General features: G+C 41.8%; 3 protein-coding genes across 4 annotated transcripts; 2 read left to right on the plus strand and 1 right to left on the minus strand.

Annotated features, from left to right (window-relative positions):
• Positions 1-842: 842 nt before the first annotated feature.
• map2k4a (mitogen-activated protein kinase kinase 4a) lies at positions 843-8,818 on the minus strand. Of its 2 annotated transcripts, XM_034539501.1 has the most exons (13): positions 8,376-8,818; positions 7,569-7,604; positions 6,681-6,713; positions 5,065-5,167; positions 4,798-4,972; positions 4,594-4,713; positions 4,383-4,502; positions 4,245-4,296; positions 3,964-4,091; positions 2,301-2,378; positions 2,080-2,228; positions 1,925-1,970; positions 843-1,670 (listed from the first exon to the last, which is right to left on the minus strand). In XM_034539501.1, the coding sequence occupies exons 1-13, from the start codon at positions 8,497-8,499 to the stop codon at positions 1,557-1,559; spliced, it is 1,278 nt and encodes a 425-aa protein (XP_034395392.1). In that variant the 5' UTR covers positions 8,500-8,818; the 3' UTR covers positions 843-1,556. The 2 variants fall into 2 exon arrangements, with proteins under 2 accessions (XP_034395392.1, XP_034395393.1); XM_034539502.1 differs by lacking the exon at positions 6,681-6,713 and having other exon boundaries at positions 8,376-8,817.
• A 1,376-nt stretch (positions 8,819-10,194) lies between these two features.
• tmem220 (transmembrane protein 220) lies at positions 10,195-12,205 on the plus strand. The gene is made up of 6 exons (XM_034539445.1): positions 10,195-10,653; positions 10,736-10,765; positions 10,848-10,908; positions 11,136-11,259; positions 11,684-11,743; positions 11,854-12,205. The coding sequence occupies exons 1-6, from the start codon at positions 10,561-10,563 to the stop codon at positions 11,984-11,986; spliced, it is 501 nt and encodes a 166-aa protein (XP_034395336.1). The 5' UTR covers positions 10,195-10,560; the 3' UTR covers positions 11,987-12,205.
• A 460-nt stretch (positions 12,206-12,665) lies between these two features.
• On the plus strand, positions 12,666-16,232 carry LOC117735299 (protein SCO1 homolog, mitochondrial). The gene is given in 8 exon segments (XM_034539831.1): positions 12,666-12,957; positions 12,959-13,033; positions 13,410-13,544; positions 14,287-14,377; positions 14,500-14,697; positions 14,804-14,896; positions 15,227-15,339; positions 15,422-16,232. Coding segments are annotated over 8 exon segments (927 nt in total). The 5' UTR covers positions 12,666-12,885; the 3' UTR covers positions 15,572-16,232.
• The last annotated feature ends 627 nt before the right edge of the window (positions 16,233-16,859 follow it).

Below are 16,859 nucleotides of genomic sequence, written 5' to 3' on the forward strand. Positions count from 1 at the left end.
CCAGGTCTGTGGACCAATCACAGCGGCGCTTTAAGGGGAGAAGGCGGGGATAGCTCCACTAACTTACTGCTGTGGTGCAAGTTAAAACTAATAACATAGCTGCTATATATGAAGTATATATACACAGTATATGTATGTAAATGTTTATATATACGTATGTATTATACGTAGAAGTATATATGTATGTATTTGTATGTATGTGTGTATTTATATCTATATCTGTATATGTGTATGTGTATATATATGTGTGTATATATATGTACATATTATATACATTAAGGATGTTTTAATATTCATATTAATATTGAGTACTTTTGTATTGTAGTGTGTATATGTATGTGCATGAACACAATGTATATATATATGTGTGTAAATGTTTATATATACATTTGTATTTATATATATATATATATATATGTCTGTATGTAAATGTATTTATTTGTATATATGTGTATATATACAGTATATATATGTTACGGTTGTGTTAATATTCATATTAATATTGAGTACTTTTGTATTTTAAAGCCTTGGCAACATTTTTAAAAACTTTTAAAAGTTTCTGAAAAAATTCCACAAACTAGTGCTAAAAAAAACAAAAACAAAAACTGCTCCATAGATAATTAATGATGCGTCATTAAAGCCATATTTACATTCACAGATATAAAGTCCTTACAATGTGTAGGATGTGGTGGCATCTAGTGGCGAGGTTGCAGAATGCATTTTTAATTAAAATATATTTTACAATAACCCCTAGTTTCAGCTGATTATACACAAATATAAATAACATATTAATACTATATAATGCGCACTGCCCCGGTATAAAGAACAGAGACAGACACACGTGTCCTTCCTCCTCCTTTATTCATATATCAGCATATAGTCCACTGTACAGCGAGGACAGGGCAGCAGCCGCTCAGCACCGACCGGGAATCGGACCACAGACACTTTGTTGTTGTTGTTGTTTCAACAGCTTTTTTATACCCAGAGAAGCAAAGTTCCATTAAGATACCAAACACGATGCTTTCAGTTACGCACATGGAAGGTGGGACAATTCACAAAGAGCATGATTTCCAGTATGTTGAAGAATTATTTTTCTTTTGGTTTCTATAAATACAAGTTTCACGTTATTATTATTATTATTATTGTTGTTGTTTTTAAATCACTGTACTAACCACGGAGGCGTGTCCTCGTTAAGATGAGTCAAGACCATGTGATTGATTGAGCTGCGACTATACTTACATGACGTGCGTGAGTGTGTGTGTGAGAGTGAGAGAGAAACAGAAGTGTTGATATATTATACAGACATGAGTGAAATAAACACCACTTTTATTGCAAATGGTGTTTTTGTTTGTTTGTTTTTCTTTAGGCTTTACAATTCTCTTTTTTAAACACTGCAATAAGGGGAGCAAGCAAATGTACACAAGGAGTCGATTGTTCACTTTCTAGTCTTTGTCTGTTCTTTTTTTGTGTGTTTCTTTTAAATGTATTTACGGTTGCAGACTGGTGAATATATATATATATATATATATTCATGTGTGCGTTTGGGGCTCGTCGTGCTAGTCCATGTACATCGGGGAGCTGGGAGACGCCGGCATCTGATCCATGAGCCGGCACACGTAGCTCGCCACGTCGACCGAGCGCTCCTCGTACATCTGGATGAACGGGTCTTTCTGGGAGTGGACAAGAGAGGAGAGGCGAGTTACGACGAAAGGATACCAACAAATAAAAAAACTAATTAAAAAACAGAATGCCACGCAATGCATGGCGGTTAGATTTTTTTATCCCGACTCATTTGCCCTCGGCCGTCTTCACATCAGAGAGCTGATTGGCTCTTAGTTTTGACAACAAACTTCTTGTAGATTAAAATTCTTGATTGTTGTCCGTTAGTCTCTTTAATCTTAAGACGTATATCTTGTGAACTCACCAGTAGCTCTTTGTACTTTGGCCTTTTCGACTCGTCCTTTGTAAGGCTGGAGAAAGGATGGAAAACAAAAAGGTGTTAACAGGCTGCAGCGTGGCCATTTGTCCACCAGGGGGACAGAGTCCGTTCTCAATGAAACAGGCTGGACTTCTCCTCACCACACGTTGACAAAGGAGATGAACTTGGGGGAGAAGCGCCTCTCCTCCGAGTTGCTGAGCTGCGGCGGGTCTCCCCTCACCACCTGGGTCAGCTGGTCGAACACGCTGTTCCACTTCGGGTAGGGGAACCTCCCGGTGGCCAGCTCGTACTGGAACACCAGAGACATCATCAGACACACTGCTGCTGGAAAAACCAGGAGGACTAATTCATTCTTACTCACCAGTGTGATCCCCAAACTCCAGACGTCCGAGCGCACGTCGTAGCCCTGCCTGGACGCGCTCGGGTCGATTCGCTCTGGCTGCGAATCAAACAGGAAACGGATTTAAGTTTCAAAACAAAAGTAGACGGATACGTCTGTGTGAGAAAAGGAAGCATCTCGCTGGCCCGCTTACAGGAACCTGATTTAGATGCTGATGTCACCCAGCGGGGGGGGGGGGGAAGCTGGCTGCAGCAGCTGACTAAATACAGGGAGCGAGCGTGTGTGTGTGTGTGTGTGTGTGTGTGTGTGTTACTACTTGTTTAAGTAATCTGAATGTCAAATATTTGATTTCCAGCTCTGCAAATGTGAAGATTTGTATACTTTTTTTGTCTCTTATCTTTATGTTTTTTTTAATGCTGTTTAAACTTAATAAGCATCTAGAAGGGGATTCTTTGTCAGACTTCTGACCTCATGTTATTGACTAAATAATTCATTGTTTAAATCAAAAGAAAGACCCCAACCAGCCGAACAACAACAAAGAGCTGGTCCTCTAACCTCCTCATGCATCCGACAGCCCGAGTGTGTGTTTCCTGAGCTAAAGACGCACGTCGTCTTTATCCTATCGAAGCCGCGCCATCCAATCAGTGAGTCGGGCTCCGGCGGCTGACCTGGGGTCAGCGCTTCTACGCCATTTAAAAAGCGGCCTGGCTATCAAACACCTGGACGGAAGCAAGAAAACCGGAGCCGAGCTCACAGCCGTGGGAAGCTCCGCGTCATGAAGGAGGCTTCCTGCTCCCAGAGAGTGTGTGTGTGTGTGTGTGTGTGTGTGTGTGCAGGGTGGTGGCGTGCCGCTGAGTCATGATAGTGCCGAACCAAATTTAGATTAGAAACTGCAGCTGCGGAGGAAGGAGGATGAAACCCCACGACAGAAAATAACCTGCAGTGGTGATGACCACACACACACACACACACACACACACACACACACACACACACACACACACACACACACACACACACACACACACACACAGCGAAGGAGAGAGAATGCAGCTTTAACACATGAAGCATAGACTTCTATACAACCAGAGGAGTCGCCCCCTGGTGGTCAGGAGAGAGAATGCAGCTTTAACACATGAAGCATAGACTTCTATACAACCAGAGGAGTCGCCCCCTGGTGGTCAGGAGAGAGAATGCAGCTTTAACACATGAAGCACAGACTTCTATACAACCAGAGGAGTCGCCCCCTGGTGGTCAGGAGAGAGAATGCAGCTTTAACACATGAAGCATAGACTTCTATACAACCAGAGGAGTCGCCCCCTGGTGGTCAGGAGAGAGAATGCAGCTTTAACACATGAAGCATAGACTTCTATACAACCAGAGGAGTCGACCCCTGGTGGTCAGGAGAGAGAACGCAGCTTTGACACATGAAGCGTAGACTTCTATACAACCAGAGGAGTCGCCCCCTGGTGGTCAGGAGAGAGAACGCAGCTTTGACACATGAAGCGTAGACTTCTATACAACCAGAGGAGTCGCCCCCTGGTGGTCAGGAGAAAGAACGCAGCTTTGACACATGAAGCGTAGACTTCTATACAACCAGAGGAGTCGCCCCCTGGTGGTCAGGAGAGAGAACGCAGCTTTGACACATGAAGCGTAGACTTCTATACAACCACACGTTACTCACCGCCATGTACGGTCTGCAGCCGGCGTCTCTGGTCTTAGCGATGGAGTCCACCAGCTGCCCGCTGATGCCGAAGTCACACAGCTTGATGTTGCCGTTCCGGTCCAGGAGGATGTTAGACGGCTTAATGTCTGACGGGGAAAGAGAGGGAGGACAAAACGAGAGTTGAGAGAGAGAGAGAGAGAGAAAGAGAGTTGAGAGAGAGAGAAAGAGAGAGAGAGTTGCGAGAGAGAGAGGCGCCCGAGGGTCGAACGCAATAACAGGATTCGAGGCGGCGGCCTCACCTCTGTGTATTATTTTCAAGTTTTCTTTTAAGTGGTTGAGTGCCTTCACAGTCTGCGAAACACAAGAGAAGCGTTAGCTGCAGGAGTCAGCCAGCAGAATCAAGGCTTCTTTATTCATTTTATATTTATTTTACTTACAGCTAATGTTATTTTCCCTAATATTTCCTCTGGAATCACGTCGTCTAATGAGCAATACACAAACTTGTAAAATTTGTCTAACGAGGTAGCCATGAGTTCCATACAAATCCAACAGTCGCCCTGAAACGCAAGAAGAGTCGGTTAGTTTGTCTAATAATAATAATAATAATAATAATAATGATGATAATGATGAGTGAGAATGACTCGTCACCTCTCTGAACAGAGCGCCGTAAAACTGCACGATGTACGGACAGTCGCTGCTCCTCATCACCACGTCCAGGTCCATCAGCAGCTGCTTCTGCTCCTTCTCGTCGACCGTCGAGCGAATTCTCTGCAAAGCGAGACGCTCGAATCAAAGAAAGACGAGCGGATCAAAATCGTTAAGATGTTTCAAAAGAAAAAAATCGATAATCACCTTGACCGCCATGATCTGGTTGCTCGGCTTGTGCACCATCTTGTTGACGGAGCCGTAGGCCCCTCGGCCGATCTCGCCCAGGTCCTTGAGGTCCTCGGCGGTGAAGTCCCAGTGCTGCTCCGGGGAGATCTTCAGCTTGCCCGACGACTCGATGCTGTGCGTCCTCAGCCGCTCTCTGAGGAACGCGCAAAGGAAATAGAATATCGAAAAAAAGAAAAAAATCGGAAAAAATGTGAGGCTTTGTTCTTTTTTTTGGGGTCCACTCACATGTGCGGGTTCTGGAAGGGCGGCCCGGCCGTGTTCAGTGTGAATCGAGTCGTGGGCTTGATGGGAGGGTTGGCGAAGTTCAGCTTCAGGGCTTTGCGTTTGCCTGAAGAGACGAGAGATGTGATCTTAAAAAAGAAGAAAGAGGGAAGAAGCGGCGAGGGTGGAGAGCACCAAAAAGAACGATCCGCTTCCCCAGGTGGAAAGGTGAGCGAGTGGAAACAGACCATGAAGCGGGGGACACACACACACACACACACACACACACATTCGTCATCTCCAAACACACACTCACCTACGAAGGCTGCGATTCTCCTCACCACCTATTTGTGTATCAAAGCCTGTTTCTTCATGGATTGCACCTAATGTGGATTAATCCGCCGCTGAAAATAGTCCCCAACCAAAAGCACTGTTTCCTCCTGCTTTGGGTCTTTAGTTCTGGTTTTTTTTTTTTTTTTTTTTTTTTAAATGGGATTTCTTCACAATAAACATGTAGCATAAACACATTTTTCACATGCATTGGTCTCACACTTCAGCCTGCAAAAAATCTGCTTTATTTGCACACAATATGTTTCTATATTTCTTCAGGCTTTTTGTGACACAAACACACACACACACACACACACACACACACACACACACACACACACACACACACGTTTGAGAGACTTTTTGAATACTTCCTACTAATAATGATTTGCAATATGACGGTTACACATGAGGCGGCTCCATCTCACTTTCTTCATGTGATGCAGAAACAGAGGCGTAGCATGCTGCTAAAACACACACCGACACCGACACCGACACACACACACACACACACACCGAGGCAGAATAAAGAGGGGAAAAGAAAACACTGACACACACTCGCATGCTTCTCAAGGCCAACTGCTTTGATTTCACCTCCCGACAGCAGCGCTCCGCCACCCAAAAAAAAAACACCACAAGAATGCGAGCGCTGGAATTTCCCGACGGGCTTGAATGCAGCGTGTCCCTCGGAGATGACAACAACGTGTGTGTACTTTGTCTGGACAAGCCAGTGCTGTGCCGAGGTGCACCCATGCCAATACGAAAAAGACAAGACAAACCGGTTGAACACAAGTCATGTGACCACACCACAGGCACTACTTTTGCTTGTTAGTCGCACACTGGAAACCAGTAAGGTAGAGCTTCCATTATAGCATTTAACTGGGGGGGGGGGGGGGGGGGGGGGGGTCATTAATTAATTAATGAGTCTTTAGTCGGGGGAACTTTCAGAGTGTTAGGCTTGTGCCGATGAGAACTAGTACACCTGTGGTTTGATTGAGTCAGAAGGACTTTTTATTAAAAAAAATAAAATAAATTAAGTTGTGATTTATTAACCCTTTTATTTTGTAAACATTTTTTTTTTTTTTTTAAACCATAAATATCTGACTAGCTGCAGCTTTCCTTATCGGAGCTCTCAGCCAACCGGCACAAGCCTATACGGGAACCCGTCAGAGGTCTGGACGTGGATTAGTTGAGAACAGCAGGACGGACATACCCCCCCCCCCCACCCCCACCCCTCCTCCCCCCCCCCCCCAACAACAACAACAGGGATGAGAACTGTTGGTGCTGAAGCAAAAAGAGGTGTGTCTTACTTGGGGGAGCTCCAGACAGGTTTATCTGAAACCCTACAGAGGTGAGAAGACAGCTTTTATTTTCTTCACATGTCTCCCCGGCTGCTCGTCAGCTGGACCCTAAAGTTACCGCCCTTCTTCCAGAAGAATGAATAAAAGCCTCCTGCTGCAATTAAATGTGTCCGTTTCCCAATAATAATAATAATATATAAAGAGGAATCCTGCAGTTTCAAGGTGGACAGATAATCACAGAAATTGGCCTTGCACTGATAATAAAAATCACAGCATGCACACGCGTTGAGGAAAATAACCACGAGTGTGTCGGAAGGGCGAAAAATGAAAGGAGGCAACGATCACGGATGGGAAGTCAACAAAAATAATAATAAGAGTGAGTAGGAATCACCATCAGGAGAGACATAATACAGTTTTAATACAGTTTTTTTTTCCTTTTTCTCGGGGGCAGCTCACCATCATTCAGCATCGTGTCAGGAGTTAGGAATCATTAGTTAGCAGCGGTAAGGTAACAAAAACAAACAACAACAAAAAGGTGAGAGAAGTGGGACTGAAAGCACAAGGTTACACAACAGCAGACGCCTGATCAATTACGACTAAAGAATCTAAATCAATTAAAACCCGGATTAGGATTAATTAACGTGGCGTCTCCTTCGGGGAAATAACAATCAACGTGCAGCTCTAGTTAGAAGTCCAATTATATTGACGATTAAAACGGTTAAAAGTGAAATCAAGGAGTACAAACAGTGTTTAAAAGATGTTTTCAGCCGTCACTCTTTGAATGAGCGTGTTGCACGAGGCCCGGGACGCCGTATTGGGCGTCCCGGGCCTCGTGCAACACGCTCATTCAGCCTGAAAAACACTCTCGTTGGACCACAATGGAGGCGTGTAGCTTACCTGTTTCACTCTGACATCTCCAGCAGGTGTTGGACTCTGGAAGTAGAGAGAAAAGGGAGACATTGGTTTGAACAACAAAATGGGCATCGAGGTGGGTTAGGGTGCATGATGATGGGGAGGAAACCCCTCAAGGGCAGTTGCAGGGGGTGGGGGGGGGTGGGGGGTTTAGGGTGCATGATGATGTTGCAAAGACCGAATGAGAACCCCCCCCCCCCCCTCAAAACTTTACAATCAGTTTAATTTATTTATTTTTGTTGCACGTTGCCAACCTCACAATCTCACATGTGGCAGTGACTCGACATATTGTGGTGACGATGGTATTTTTTAATAAATTCGGGTCCATTTGATGCCGAGCAGCACATCCACACACACCGATGACACCCATGCGGATTTGGGCTTCACGGCATGTTTGTGTGATGTAAAAAAAACACACAAAACGTGACGTCTGCTGCAATACTCGCGACTTTGCACTTCTTTTTTTTTTTTTTTTTTTTTTAAAAACGGTTTCTGGCAAGATTGGCAACAAACATTATCTACAATTGGCAAAATAAAAATAAAATAAATATATATATATTAATTTTTTTTACAAAATTAATGACAATGACAAACGTTTCTTATGACTGGGGAAACGCCTACTGCTCCTTTCCCTCGGGAATATTATTATTATTTATTGTTATTATTATTCTCCCAGTCCTGGGAGTAGCCCGAGAGCCTCCCACGGCCCCCGCCGACGTTAACCTTCACTGCCGCAGAATGGGAGCTCCCACGCTCCTCCGTCCGTGTGTGTGCACCCGGAGGGACACTCACCCTGCATGCCGCTCATGGTGGTGATGTGCTGGGACTGGGAGCCCGCGTTCACGCCGCCGTGGCCGCTCGGTGTTGTCGAGTTGTTCGGACTGGGAGTCGCCATTGTTGTGTGCCTGAATTCCATCAGCGGCAGCGCCGGGGCTGCAATGCAGATACACGGAGAGCGTTCCCCTCTTCTTCCCCCTTCTTTGCCCGCTCGCGGACACGGCGAACCAACCCACAGGCCGCGGAAGAACGACAATAATTTAATTTTAAAAAATATATATATTTTTTGTAAAAAATGTTCAACGCTTTTCGTTGAAAACGTTCAAAGTAACGGGAACGAAAACACAAACATCCAGCTATGCTAAGCTAACTGAGCTTTAAGACCCGCAATCAGCTGACCAAGTGACACTGACATGTCAACACCCACAGCGGCCCGGAGCGGACGGCAAGGCGGCGGTGGTGAGCGGAGACGGAGCCGGATGTGACGTCGGTGGTGGTTTCAAACTAAAACTAGGGGGGGTGGAACTGCAATACAGCTTTTTATTTTTTACCAAGAATGTAAAAATATAATAATTATATATATATTTATTTATTTATTTATTTATATAGATACATATATTTTTTTTTACCAAGAATGTAAAAAAAGATTAAATAATAATAATATATATATTTATTTATATATATATACAATACTTTGAACAGTGGGCGACAGAAGTAAGTAATAATACAGTTTACAAATAGTACAGTAAAAAGTGCAAAGGTATTGGCATTAAAGTGTTTGTTTCAAATTAAAACCTGTGTATACAATGGTGAACTATTTTCAATATTATCGGCTCGGTCACTATTGTGTTACCTCTTTTTGCGAAATAGATAGTTAATGAAAATCTTTGAGATGGACACTTAGTCATAATACAGTTTACAGTAAAAGTGCAAAAGTATCCGCATCAAAATATACTTAAATTACTGGAAGTAAAAGTGTCATCCAGAATGGCTCATTTCAGAATCCTGTATGAATTTACGTATGACTTTGATTTTTCTGGTAAATGTGGAGTTATTTTTGAATGACCTAATAAACTGCTGTGTATAATAATATATCCCAAATCATTAGTTGACTTTTATTTTATTGATCTCAATCTGCAACGTAACCAGTAACTAGTGTTGTCAAACATTTGTAGTAAAAAGCACAATATTTCCCTCTGAGATGCAGTGGAATAGAAGTATAAAGGGGCATCAGATGGAAATACTCATATAGTACAAGTATGAGCACCTCAAAATTGAGTTAATGTACTTTGTTACCTATTTATTAATAGAGTTTAATCATCATCATCATGTCTCGAATGTTAATAACTGGTCCCAGCTTAATTTATATGATTTGATTTTGTGTTTCTTTTTTTTTATTGTTTTGAGAAAATGACAAATGTTCTTCCTCTTGCAGGATAATGTATTATTTGATGTATTATGATTGAATCCATTTTTTTTCCTAATTTATTTATGGGACCATACACCAACATTTAAAAATAATAATAATAATAATTCATTAGAATAATGAACTAAAACAATGTAAGCACATTTCTCATGTTTGGGATTATATTTATTGTCCGATTTTTTTTTTAAAATGTTATCACAAGCAATGAACAAAACTTTAAATATCATTTTATTACTAAAGACTTTATTTTGTTAAGACCGATCGGAAAACACATCTCTGCCTCGTGGGTGCCTTGACGTCACTGCGGAGAATGTGTGCTCGTTTTGTTGTACGGGGCAGCCGGGCCAGAAGAAAAGGGGATTTAATCCAACGTAGTTAAATAAAAAATATGATTTTTTTTTTTAGATCCCTTTTTTTTCACACTATATAAAAAACAAGTAGTTGGATTATAGGACCGTGTGCTGTTTGTAGTGATGACGTATGCGGACGGTTACACAACCACAACTTAGAAAACAATAAAACGCCCGCTTTAATTCATCGTCCGTGGGGTTTATATTACGTCACAAGGTGGGGTGGGGTCACGTGTGACATGTATATATATGGATTGAATAGCTTGTGAATTGCGGTTAATGTTAAAATCTTAACGCTTCATATCAAACGAATCCCCTCGCCGGTGTATCAGACGAGAAGCACGGGGGAGGCGGGGCGTTTGCTTTGCTCCATCTTTACGTCCCGTGGGCCCGGGCGGGGAGGTCAAAGGTCGCCCAAACAACAATGGGGGAAGTTTGTACGCCGTGGCTTTCCGTCACTTGGCGAGTTTGCAACTTGTTTATGTGTTTGTTCTTCGCTCTTGCAGCGTACGTCCAGGTGAGTTCATCATAACGCCTCTCCACGCACGCGCTTAACGTCACGATCGTCAACTAAACATGTCGCGCGTGCTCACTTCCAGATCAATGATCCGGACGCAGGGGTGTGGATGGTGAGCTCGCAGTATATTTCACATATTTTATTTGGTATTTCGTAATAATACACAACTAATAACACCGCGTTTCCTGTTGCAGGTTGGTTATGGTGTTCCTGCAGTCCTGTGCGCGTGCGTCGGCTTGAAACCCCACGTGACAGGTAGACCGAGAACTCCTGTCTGTATTTATTTATTTAAGTAAATGCAATTAAAACCTGTTTGCACACGTCCCCTCCCCCTGACAGCGCCACCACGTGGCTCTATCGTGGCGGTGCAGCTGGATGTAAACAGCACAGCTGATGTGTGTGCGTGCGCGCGCGTGTGTGTGTGTGTGTGTGTGTGTGTGTGTGTGTTTGTGCGTGCGCGTGTGGTGACTTCCTCTCTGCAGAGACGTTGCCCTGGAGGCGCATGGCTGACCTCCACGTGCTGGTGTCCAGCGCTGTCATCGCCTCGTTGGGGTGGCGGCTTTACAGAGAGCGACTCCCAGACATCCTCCAACAGGAGGAGGGCAGGTATAGACGTGTGCAGGTGTGCATTCTGCAGCACCAACAATATTTATATTTATGCACGTCAAAACATTAATACTACTTTTACATTTTATTAAAAAAAGACATCTCTGATTTCTTCTTTTTCTCGTGATTTTTCTAGCCTTGCTTTGAATTCTTTATTTTTACTTCTTATAAAAGGTTATTCTTACTTATATACTTGTCTTATTATGTGCAAAGTCTACAGAAATAATGGGTATTCGGAACAGACTCTGGAGGAGAAATTGAAGGAAAGTCTATTTATATGTGTAAAAAGATACTCGAGTTACGAGTTACAAACTATAGGAACACAATAACAAATAAATTGCTAATTAAATTGTAAGCAGGATTGATTCAGGTAAAAAAATAAAATGTGGTATTTAATATTATTTTTTCTCCTTTTCTTTTTTAGAGAATTTTCTGGTCTGATGTTGACGGCCGTTTGGCTTCTCCTGTGCCGCCACTCTGGAAGGTAAAAAGAAGAAGTATTAGAGACGGTCGAATATACTTATATACGCAATATGTACTTTATACCCAGTATGTGTGTTTTTGACCAACCTTTACTCCTCTTTTCTCTGCCAGGGCTCCAGTCGGGGGGCTCAGAGTCTCAACAGCTGTCGCCATCACGGTCTTCCCCTTCGTGGCCTGGGTTTACTTCTACGTCAATAAGGAGCTGAGGTCAAACTGGCCTTCACATTGTCAAACTGCTATTTAGACCGATTTAAATATTCCTTTTGTATACGTTCTTGGGCTGATAATCCTGGACCGGGAATACCGCTTGAGTAAAACCTTTTGTCGTATAGTTGAATACAAACTTGTGTCACTCGAAGGATTTTTATTTTTGAAATTTCCGTCCAATGTTTACAAATTGTCTTTTTTTGAGTTCCATTTAAATTTGTTTATTTCATTTTTTTGAATTTTTATATCAAAGTCTATTAAACCATCATTACTTTTTTGAGTTTTGCAGTCAAGATGTTAATTTTCTGTAAATAAATACACTTAATTATGTCCAATAAGTGTAAATAAATATAAATATATATATATATATATATATATACATTAATTTGTTTATTTCATTTTTTTGAATTTTTATATCAAAGTCTATTAAAACCATCATTACTTTTTTTGAGTTTTGCAGTCAAGATGTTAATTTTCTGTAAATAAATACACTTAATTATGTCCAATAAGTGTAAATAAATATAAATATATATATATATATATATATATATATATATATATACATTAATAATATAAATAAAATATCACATGTAAATAAATTATATTATAATAATAAATCATATAAAATAACAGTGATTTCATAATTTTTCTTTTCATTATTTTCTGCCCTCCAGGGAGCAGCAGAGAGCACTGTGACTAACAGAATAACAGAAGAAGATGTCGCAAACGTCATTTCCGGTCTTAACTAACGGCTACCTGGACGCTGATCTGAGAGCAGCCATTTCACTTTCGAATCAACCGTTCTCACTTAACACGAATACGTAGAACCGACTCGAGAACAGCGGGTTGTACGCCGTTTCCCCTCCTCGCTCCTCACGTTTAGTAAAACTTGTAAACGCTTCCTGGTCGGAGCAGCGGGTCCGTCAAGGTCCAGACATGGCGCTCAGTGTGCTACATCCCAACCTGGGATGCCGGTTGTTTCGTTGTACCCAGACACAAACGGCCAGGACTCGCGCACAGTCTTTTATGGAGGGAACCCGGACTGAAACACACACTGTCCCCGCGGGAGGTTCGCTGCTGCCCGGTAGGTCACGGCTCGCTGCGGGGACCAGACTCCATTGAGAAATCTGGCAAATTTTAGAGATACACATTTATTGTTAGTGTGTCACGGTGTATTTTTTTTTTTTGAGGGGAAACATTTAAAAAAAAAAGTCTTAAAGCTTCCAAAATAAAAGCCGAAATAGGTGTCGGGTTTAAAAAAACACTATTAATAATCTAGAAACGTCTCCAGCTCCGCCCCCTGACTTCCCATCATGCAACACCACGTTAAAAGAGCACACCTTTTAATGGAGTTTGGTGTAACACCTGTATTGTTTTGTTTACAGTTTTTTCACACGACTGTGATGTAATGCTTTTAACACTTAACTGCATCTCTTTGTCCCACGTTTGCTCACCGGCAGGTGACCGTGAGGCAGTGGTACACCTGCGGGGCGCTCCGCAACCTGGATCGGCTTTCATCGAGAAGGTTCTCCTCGATTCCTCCACCGCCTTCTTCTTCTTCTTCATCGGGGGAGAAGAAGAAGAAGAAGTCTGGGGTAACAAAAAGAGTTAATGTTGCAACACCTGTGTGACATCACTTGTTTTATAATCAATTCATCAGGTTCGTCATATTAATGCAACACCATTTATCTTGTTGAGACCTCCACATCATCCATATTTACTGTAAACATTCACCAGAAAAGATCTACAAAAATATGTAATAATTATTACAAATGTTTTTGTTTTTAAATCTGATACCCAGATTATCCTGAGAGATACAGGGATGCTTGCACAGTTAATACAATAAACAATTTGTTGTTATTATTATTATAGTATTTAAATTGTATCTTGTAACTTCTGCACATACATGGTGATGTAAATTATCTGATGCTTTTTGTATTTATTGTCTTTTAATTTTGCATTGAGACCGACACAAATGGTCACATGAAGTTGAACTCACAGGACTTTCTTTCTGAGGACAGACAGAATATTTTTAGCGCATTAAATAAGATCATTGTCATCCGTGCTTTAATAAAAAACCTTGTCAGAGTTTGTTAGATAAAATAATCTCTGAACATCTGGGAAGAACAAAGCAAATTACATCATTAAAGATGCATGGATGATTTATTAATTCCCGCAAAGGGACATTTTTATTTATTTTTTTGCTACTGCGGCATTTAAAAATGCAGGGAAAGCAAAAATAAATGTAAAAAAAAATTTGCAATATATACATAATATTAAACAAACTAACTAAACAAGTGTGCTATTATCCGACTAAACGGTTCTCCTCTTTTAAAGCCGGTGACGTGGAAATCTTTAGCCATAACTTTTGGTATCGGAGGCGCTCTGCTCGGAGGGATGAAATATTTAAAGAAGGAAAAGGAAGAAAGTGAGTATTTTTCACTTCTTTGAATGTGAATAAATGATAGCTCATTTTGACTTGTTTTAAATCGAGTGTTAAAGAAGCCGACCCGATACCGAGCTCTGGTCTTGACTCTTAACCGTCTGCAGAGATCGAGAAGGAGCGGACCAAATCCATCGGACGGCCGGCGCTCGGCGGTCCGTTCTCGCTCGTCGATCACAACAACAAGCCCGCCAAGAGCGAGGACTTCCTCGGCCGGTGGGTGCTCATCTATTTCGGGTTCACCCACTGCCCCGACATCTGCCCGGAAGAAGTAGAGAAGATGATCGAAGTGGTGGATGAAATAGGTGATTTAAAAAAAGAATCCGTTTAGGACGAAAAGACGGATTTTAGTGTCGCGTTTTCCTCAAAACGTCATCTCTTCTTTTCTTTTTTTTTCTTCGTTTCTCACAGATAAAATAAAGTCTCTTCCGAACCTGACGCCGCTCCTCATCACCATCGACCCCGACAGGGACACCGTGGAGGCCATGGCTGCATACGTAAAAGGTACACACACACAAAAAGACACCGTTTCTGTATTTGAGTGCCGGTTCAACAGTCAGGAAAATTAAGATCCATAATATTGGTGGAATTCTCTGTAGACAATCGTAGTCGTCTTCAACTATTAAACAAATGTTAAATACTGAAGTCAAACTTAAAATGTTCAAATGTTTCGAGTGCAGCAGATTAAGTTAATATGTCTAAATGATCTTCAAGTTTCTGTAAAATTCCTGGTAGTTTATTTCAGCATAAAATGCAAAAAGGTTTCCCAAAAGTTAAACCAAAAAATAATAATAATAATCCATAATAATAAGTATGTCGCGTGTGTTTTTAGAGTTCTCCCGAAGCTGATTGGCCTGACGGGCCCGACGCCTCAGATCGAGCAGGTTTCCAGAGCCTTCAGAGTTTATTACAGCCAGGGGCCGAAGGACGAAGACAACGACTACATCGTGAGTAGGACCCCCCCCCCCCCCCCCCCCAACGTTACGCTAGCAAAGATGACGCGGCAAACATGTCCTCCTCCTCCTCCAGGTGGATCACACTATCATCATGTACCTGGTGGGGCCCGACGGAGAGTTCGCCGAGTACTTCGGACAAAACAAAAGGAGTGCGGAGATCTCCGGCTCGATAGCGGCGCACATGAGGAAGTACAAGAAGGCGAAGGAAGCGGCGGGCAATTGAAAAACAAAAAAAAGACCACTCCGGACCCGACAGGTTTCCCCACGACTGACTGAATGTGTATTTATTGTGAACAAAAAGAGTCTGCAGCGACATTTTTTTTTTAAAACAAAATGACATTCTCCAAAATACAGAAAGAGAAAAAGGCTCCTGATTTAAAAAAGAAAGCGCATATCATCTCCAATGAGATCAATAACTCTGGTTTCTCATGCAAAGAATGAGGAAACGCAGCCTTTTTGCAAATCAGGTGATTTTTTTTTTTGTGTGATTAAAAAAAACCCAAAATGCAAAACTCTGCATAGAAATATTTTATTCGTGTTCGATCGACTTTCGATCGGGGTCACACTGTTGACTCTGGAGCCCCCTGGTGGTCGGAGCAGAAAAGACACCGCTCACCATCCTTATTTTTGAAAAGTTTGCCCTTCCAAATAATTCAACGGTGCTGAGATGTGATGTTTGGAGACATTTAAAAAGTGTCTGAAAAGACAAAATGCAACAGAATAAGAGCTTTTTAAGAGCCCGCTGAGTAGAAAGCTCAGAGGGGAATACGGATCATTAAATCCCTTTGTTAAGGCAGTCGATGCCCTGAAACTAAGTAGAAGTTTGAGGCGCAGGAGGACATGAACGTGATAATAAATGTGTTTTTAAACTCGCATGTTACTGATATCATCACATGTCGGTATTTAAGGGTTCATCGGGAGTTTCTCTGTGTCTCCTGGGAACACTGGCGGTAAGTTTTTGTATGAAGTGACGATGGAGGATTTTATTTGATGGTGAATTTGGATTCATCGGGATGAGTTGGATTTAAAAAATACAAATACACACAAAGTATTTACAAAAGAACAGATTCACACACACATTTAGGTGATTTACAATTTCCTTCATTAAAAATACTTTTCTGAGATGCGAAGTGACTCTAGTATGTTCTAATGGCAAATTTAAGAGGATGACGTCATCATTAATTTCACCCAGAACATCATAAGCGAGTGAAAACTATTTTACCGACCCACAGTTTGATTGAGTTTTTAAATTTCTTGCGTGATTCAAGGTTTTAGGGTTTAGTGGATGTGGAATAACACCAAAAAAAAACATTTTATTTATGAGGATTTGTGCAAAAAGTGTCTGCGTTGGACTGAATATTAAACTCAAAGCTCTGGAAGCTTCACATCTGATAGATAATATTATAAAATACAAAATAAATATGATTAAAAGCCTCACTGTTTGCTGGAGGAGGCTGACGACTAAGAAGTATATTAATATTTATTCTGATAAGCAGCCCGTATTGATTTAT

Source organism: Cyclopterus lumpus, chromosome 8 (genome assembly GCF_009769545.1).
Source record: "Cyclopterus lumpus isolate fCycLum1 chromosome 8, fCycLum1.pri, whole genome shotgun sequence".
Classification (NCBI taxonomy): Eukaryota; Metazoa; Chordata; class Actinopteri; order Perciformes; family Cyclopteridae; genus Cyclopterus; species Cyclopterus lumpus.

What these genes read in the sequence shown, in the direction of transcription:
- tmem220 (XM_034539445.1), top strand. Translation starts at nt 10,561, where the DNA reads ATGGGGGAAGTTTGTACGCCGTGGCTTTCCGTCACTTGGCGAGTTTGC. An exon ending in CTCTTGCAGCGTACGTCCAG is followed by an intron (nt 10,654 to 10,735) that starts GTGAGTTCATCA and finishes GCTCACTTCCAG; the next exon opens with ATCAATGATCCGGACGCAGG. An exon ending in CTGTGCCGCCACTCTGGAAG is followed by an intron (nt 11,744 to 11,853) that starts GTAAAAAGAAGA and finishes TTTCTCTGCCAG; the next exon opens with GGCTCCAGTCGGGGGGCTCA.
- map2k4a (XM_034539501.1), bottom strand. Translation starts at nt 8,499, where the DNA reads ATGGAATTCAGGCACACAACAATGGCGACTCCCAGTCCGAACAACTCG. An exon ending in CCCTTCCAGAACCCGCACAT is followed by an intron (nt 4,973 to 5,064) that starts GTGAGTGGACCC and finishes CGCGTTCCTCAG; the next exon opens with AGAGCGGCTGAGGACGCACA. An exon ending in ATCTCCTTTGTCAACGTGTG is followed by an intron (nt 1,971 to 2,079) that starts GTGAGGAGAAGT and finishes TCCTTTCTCCAG; the next exon opens with CCTTACAAAGGACGAGTCGA.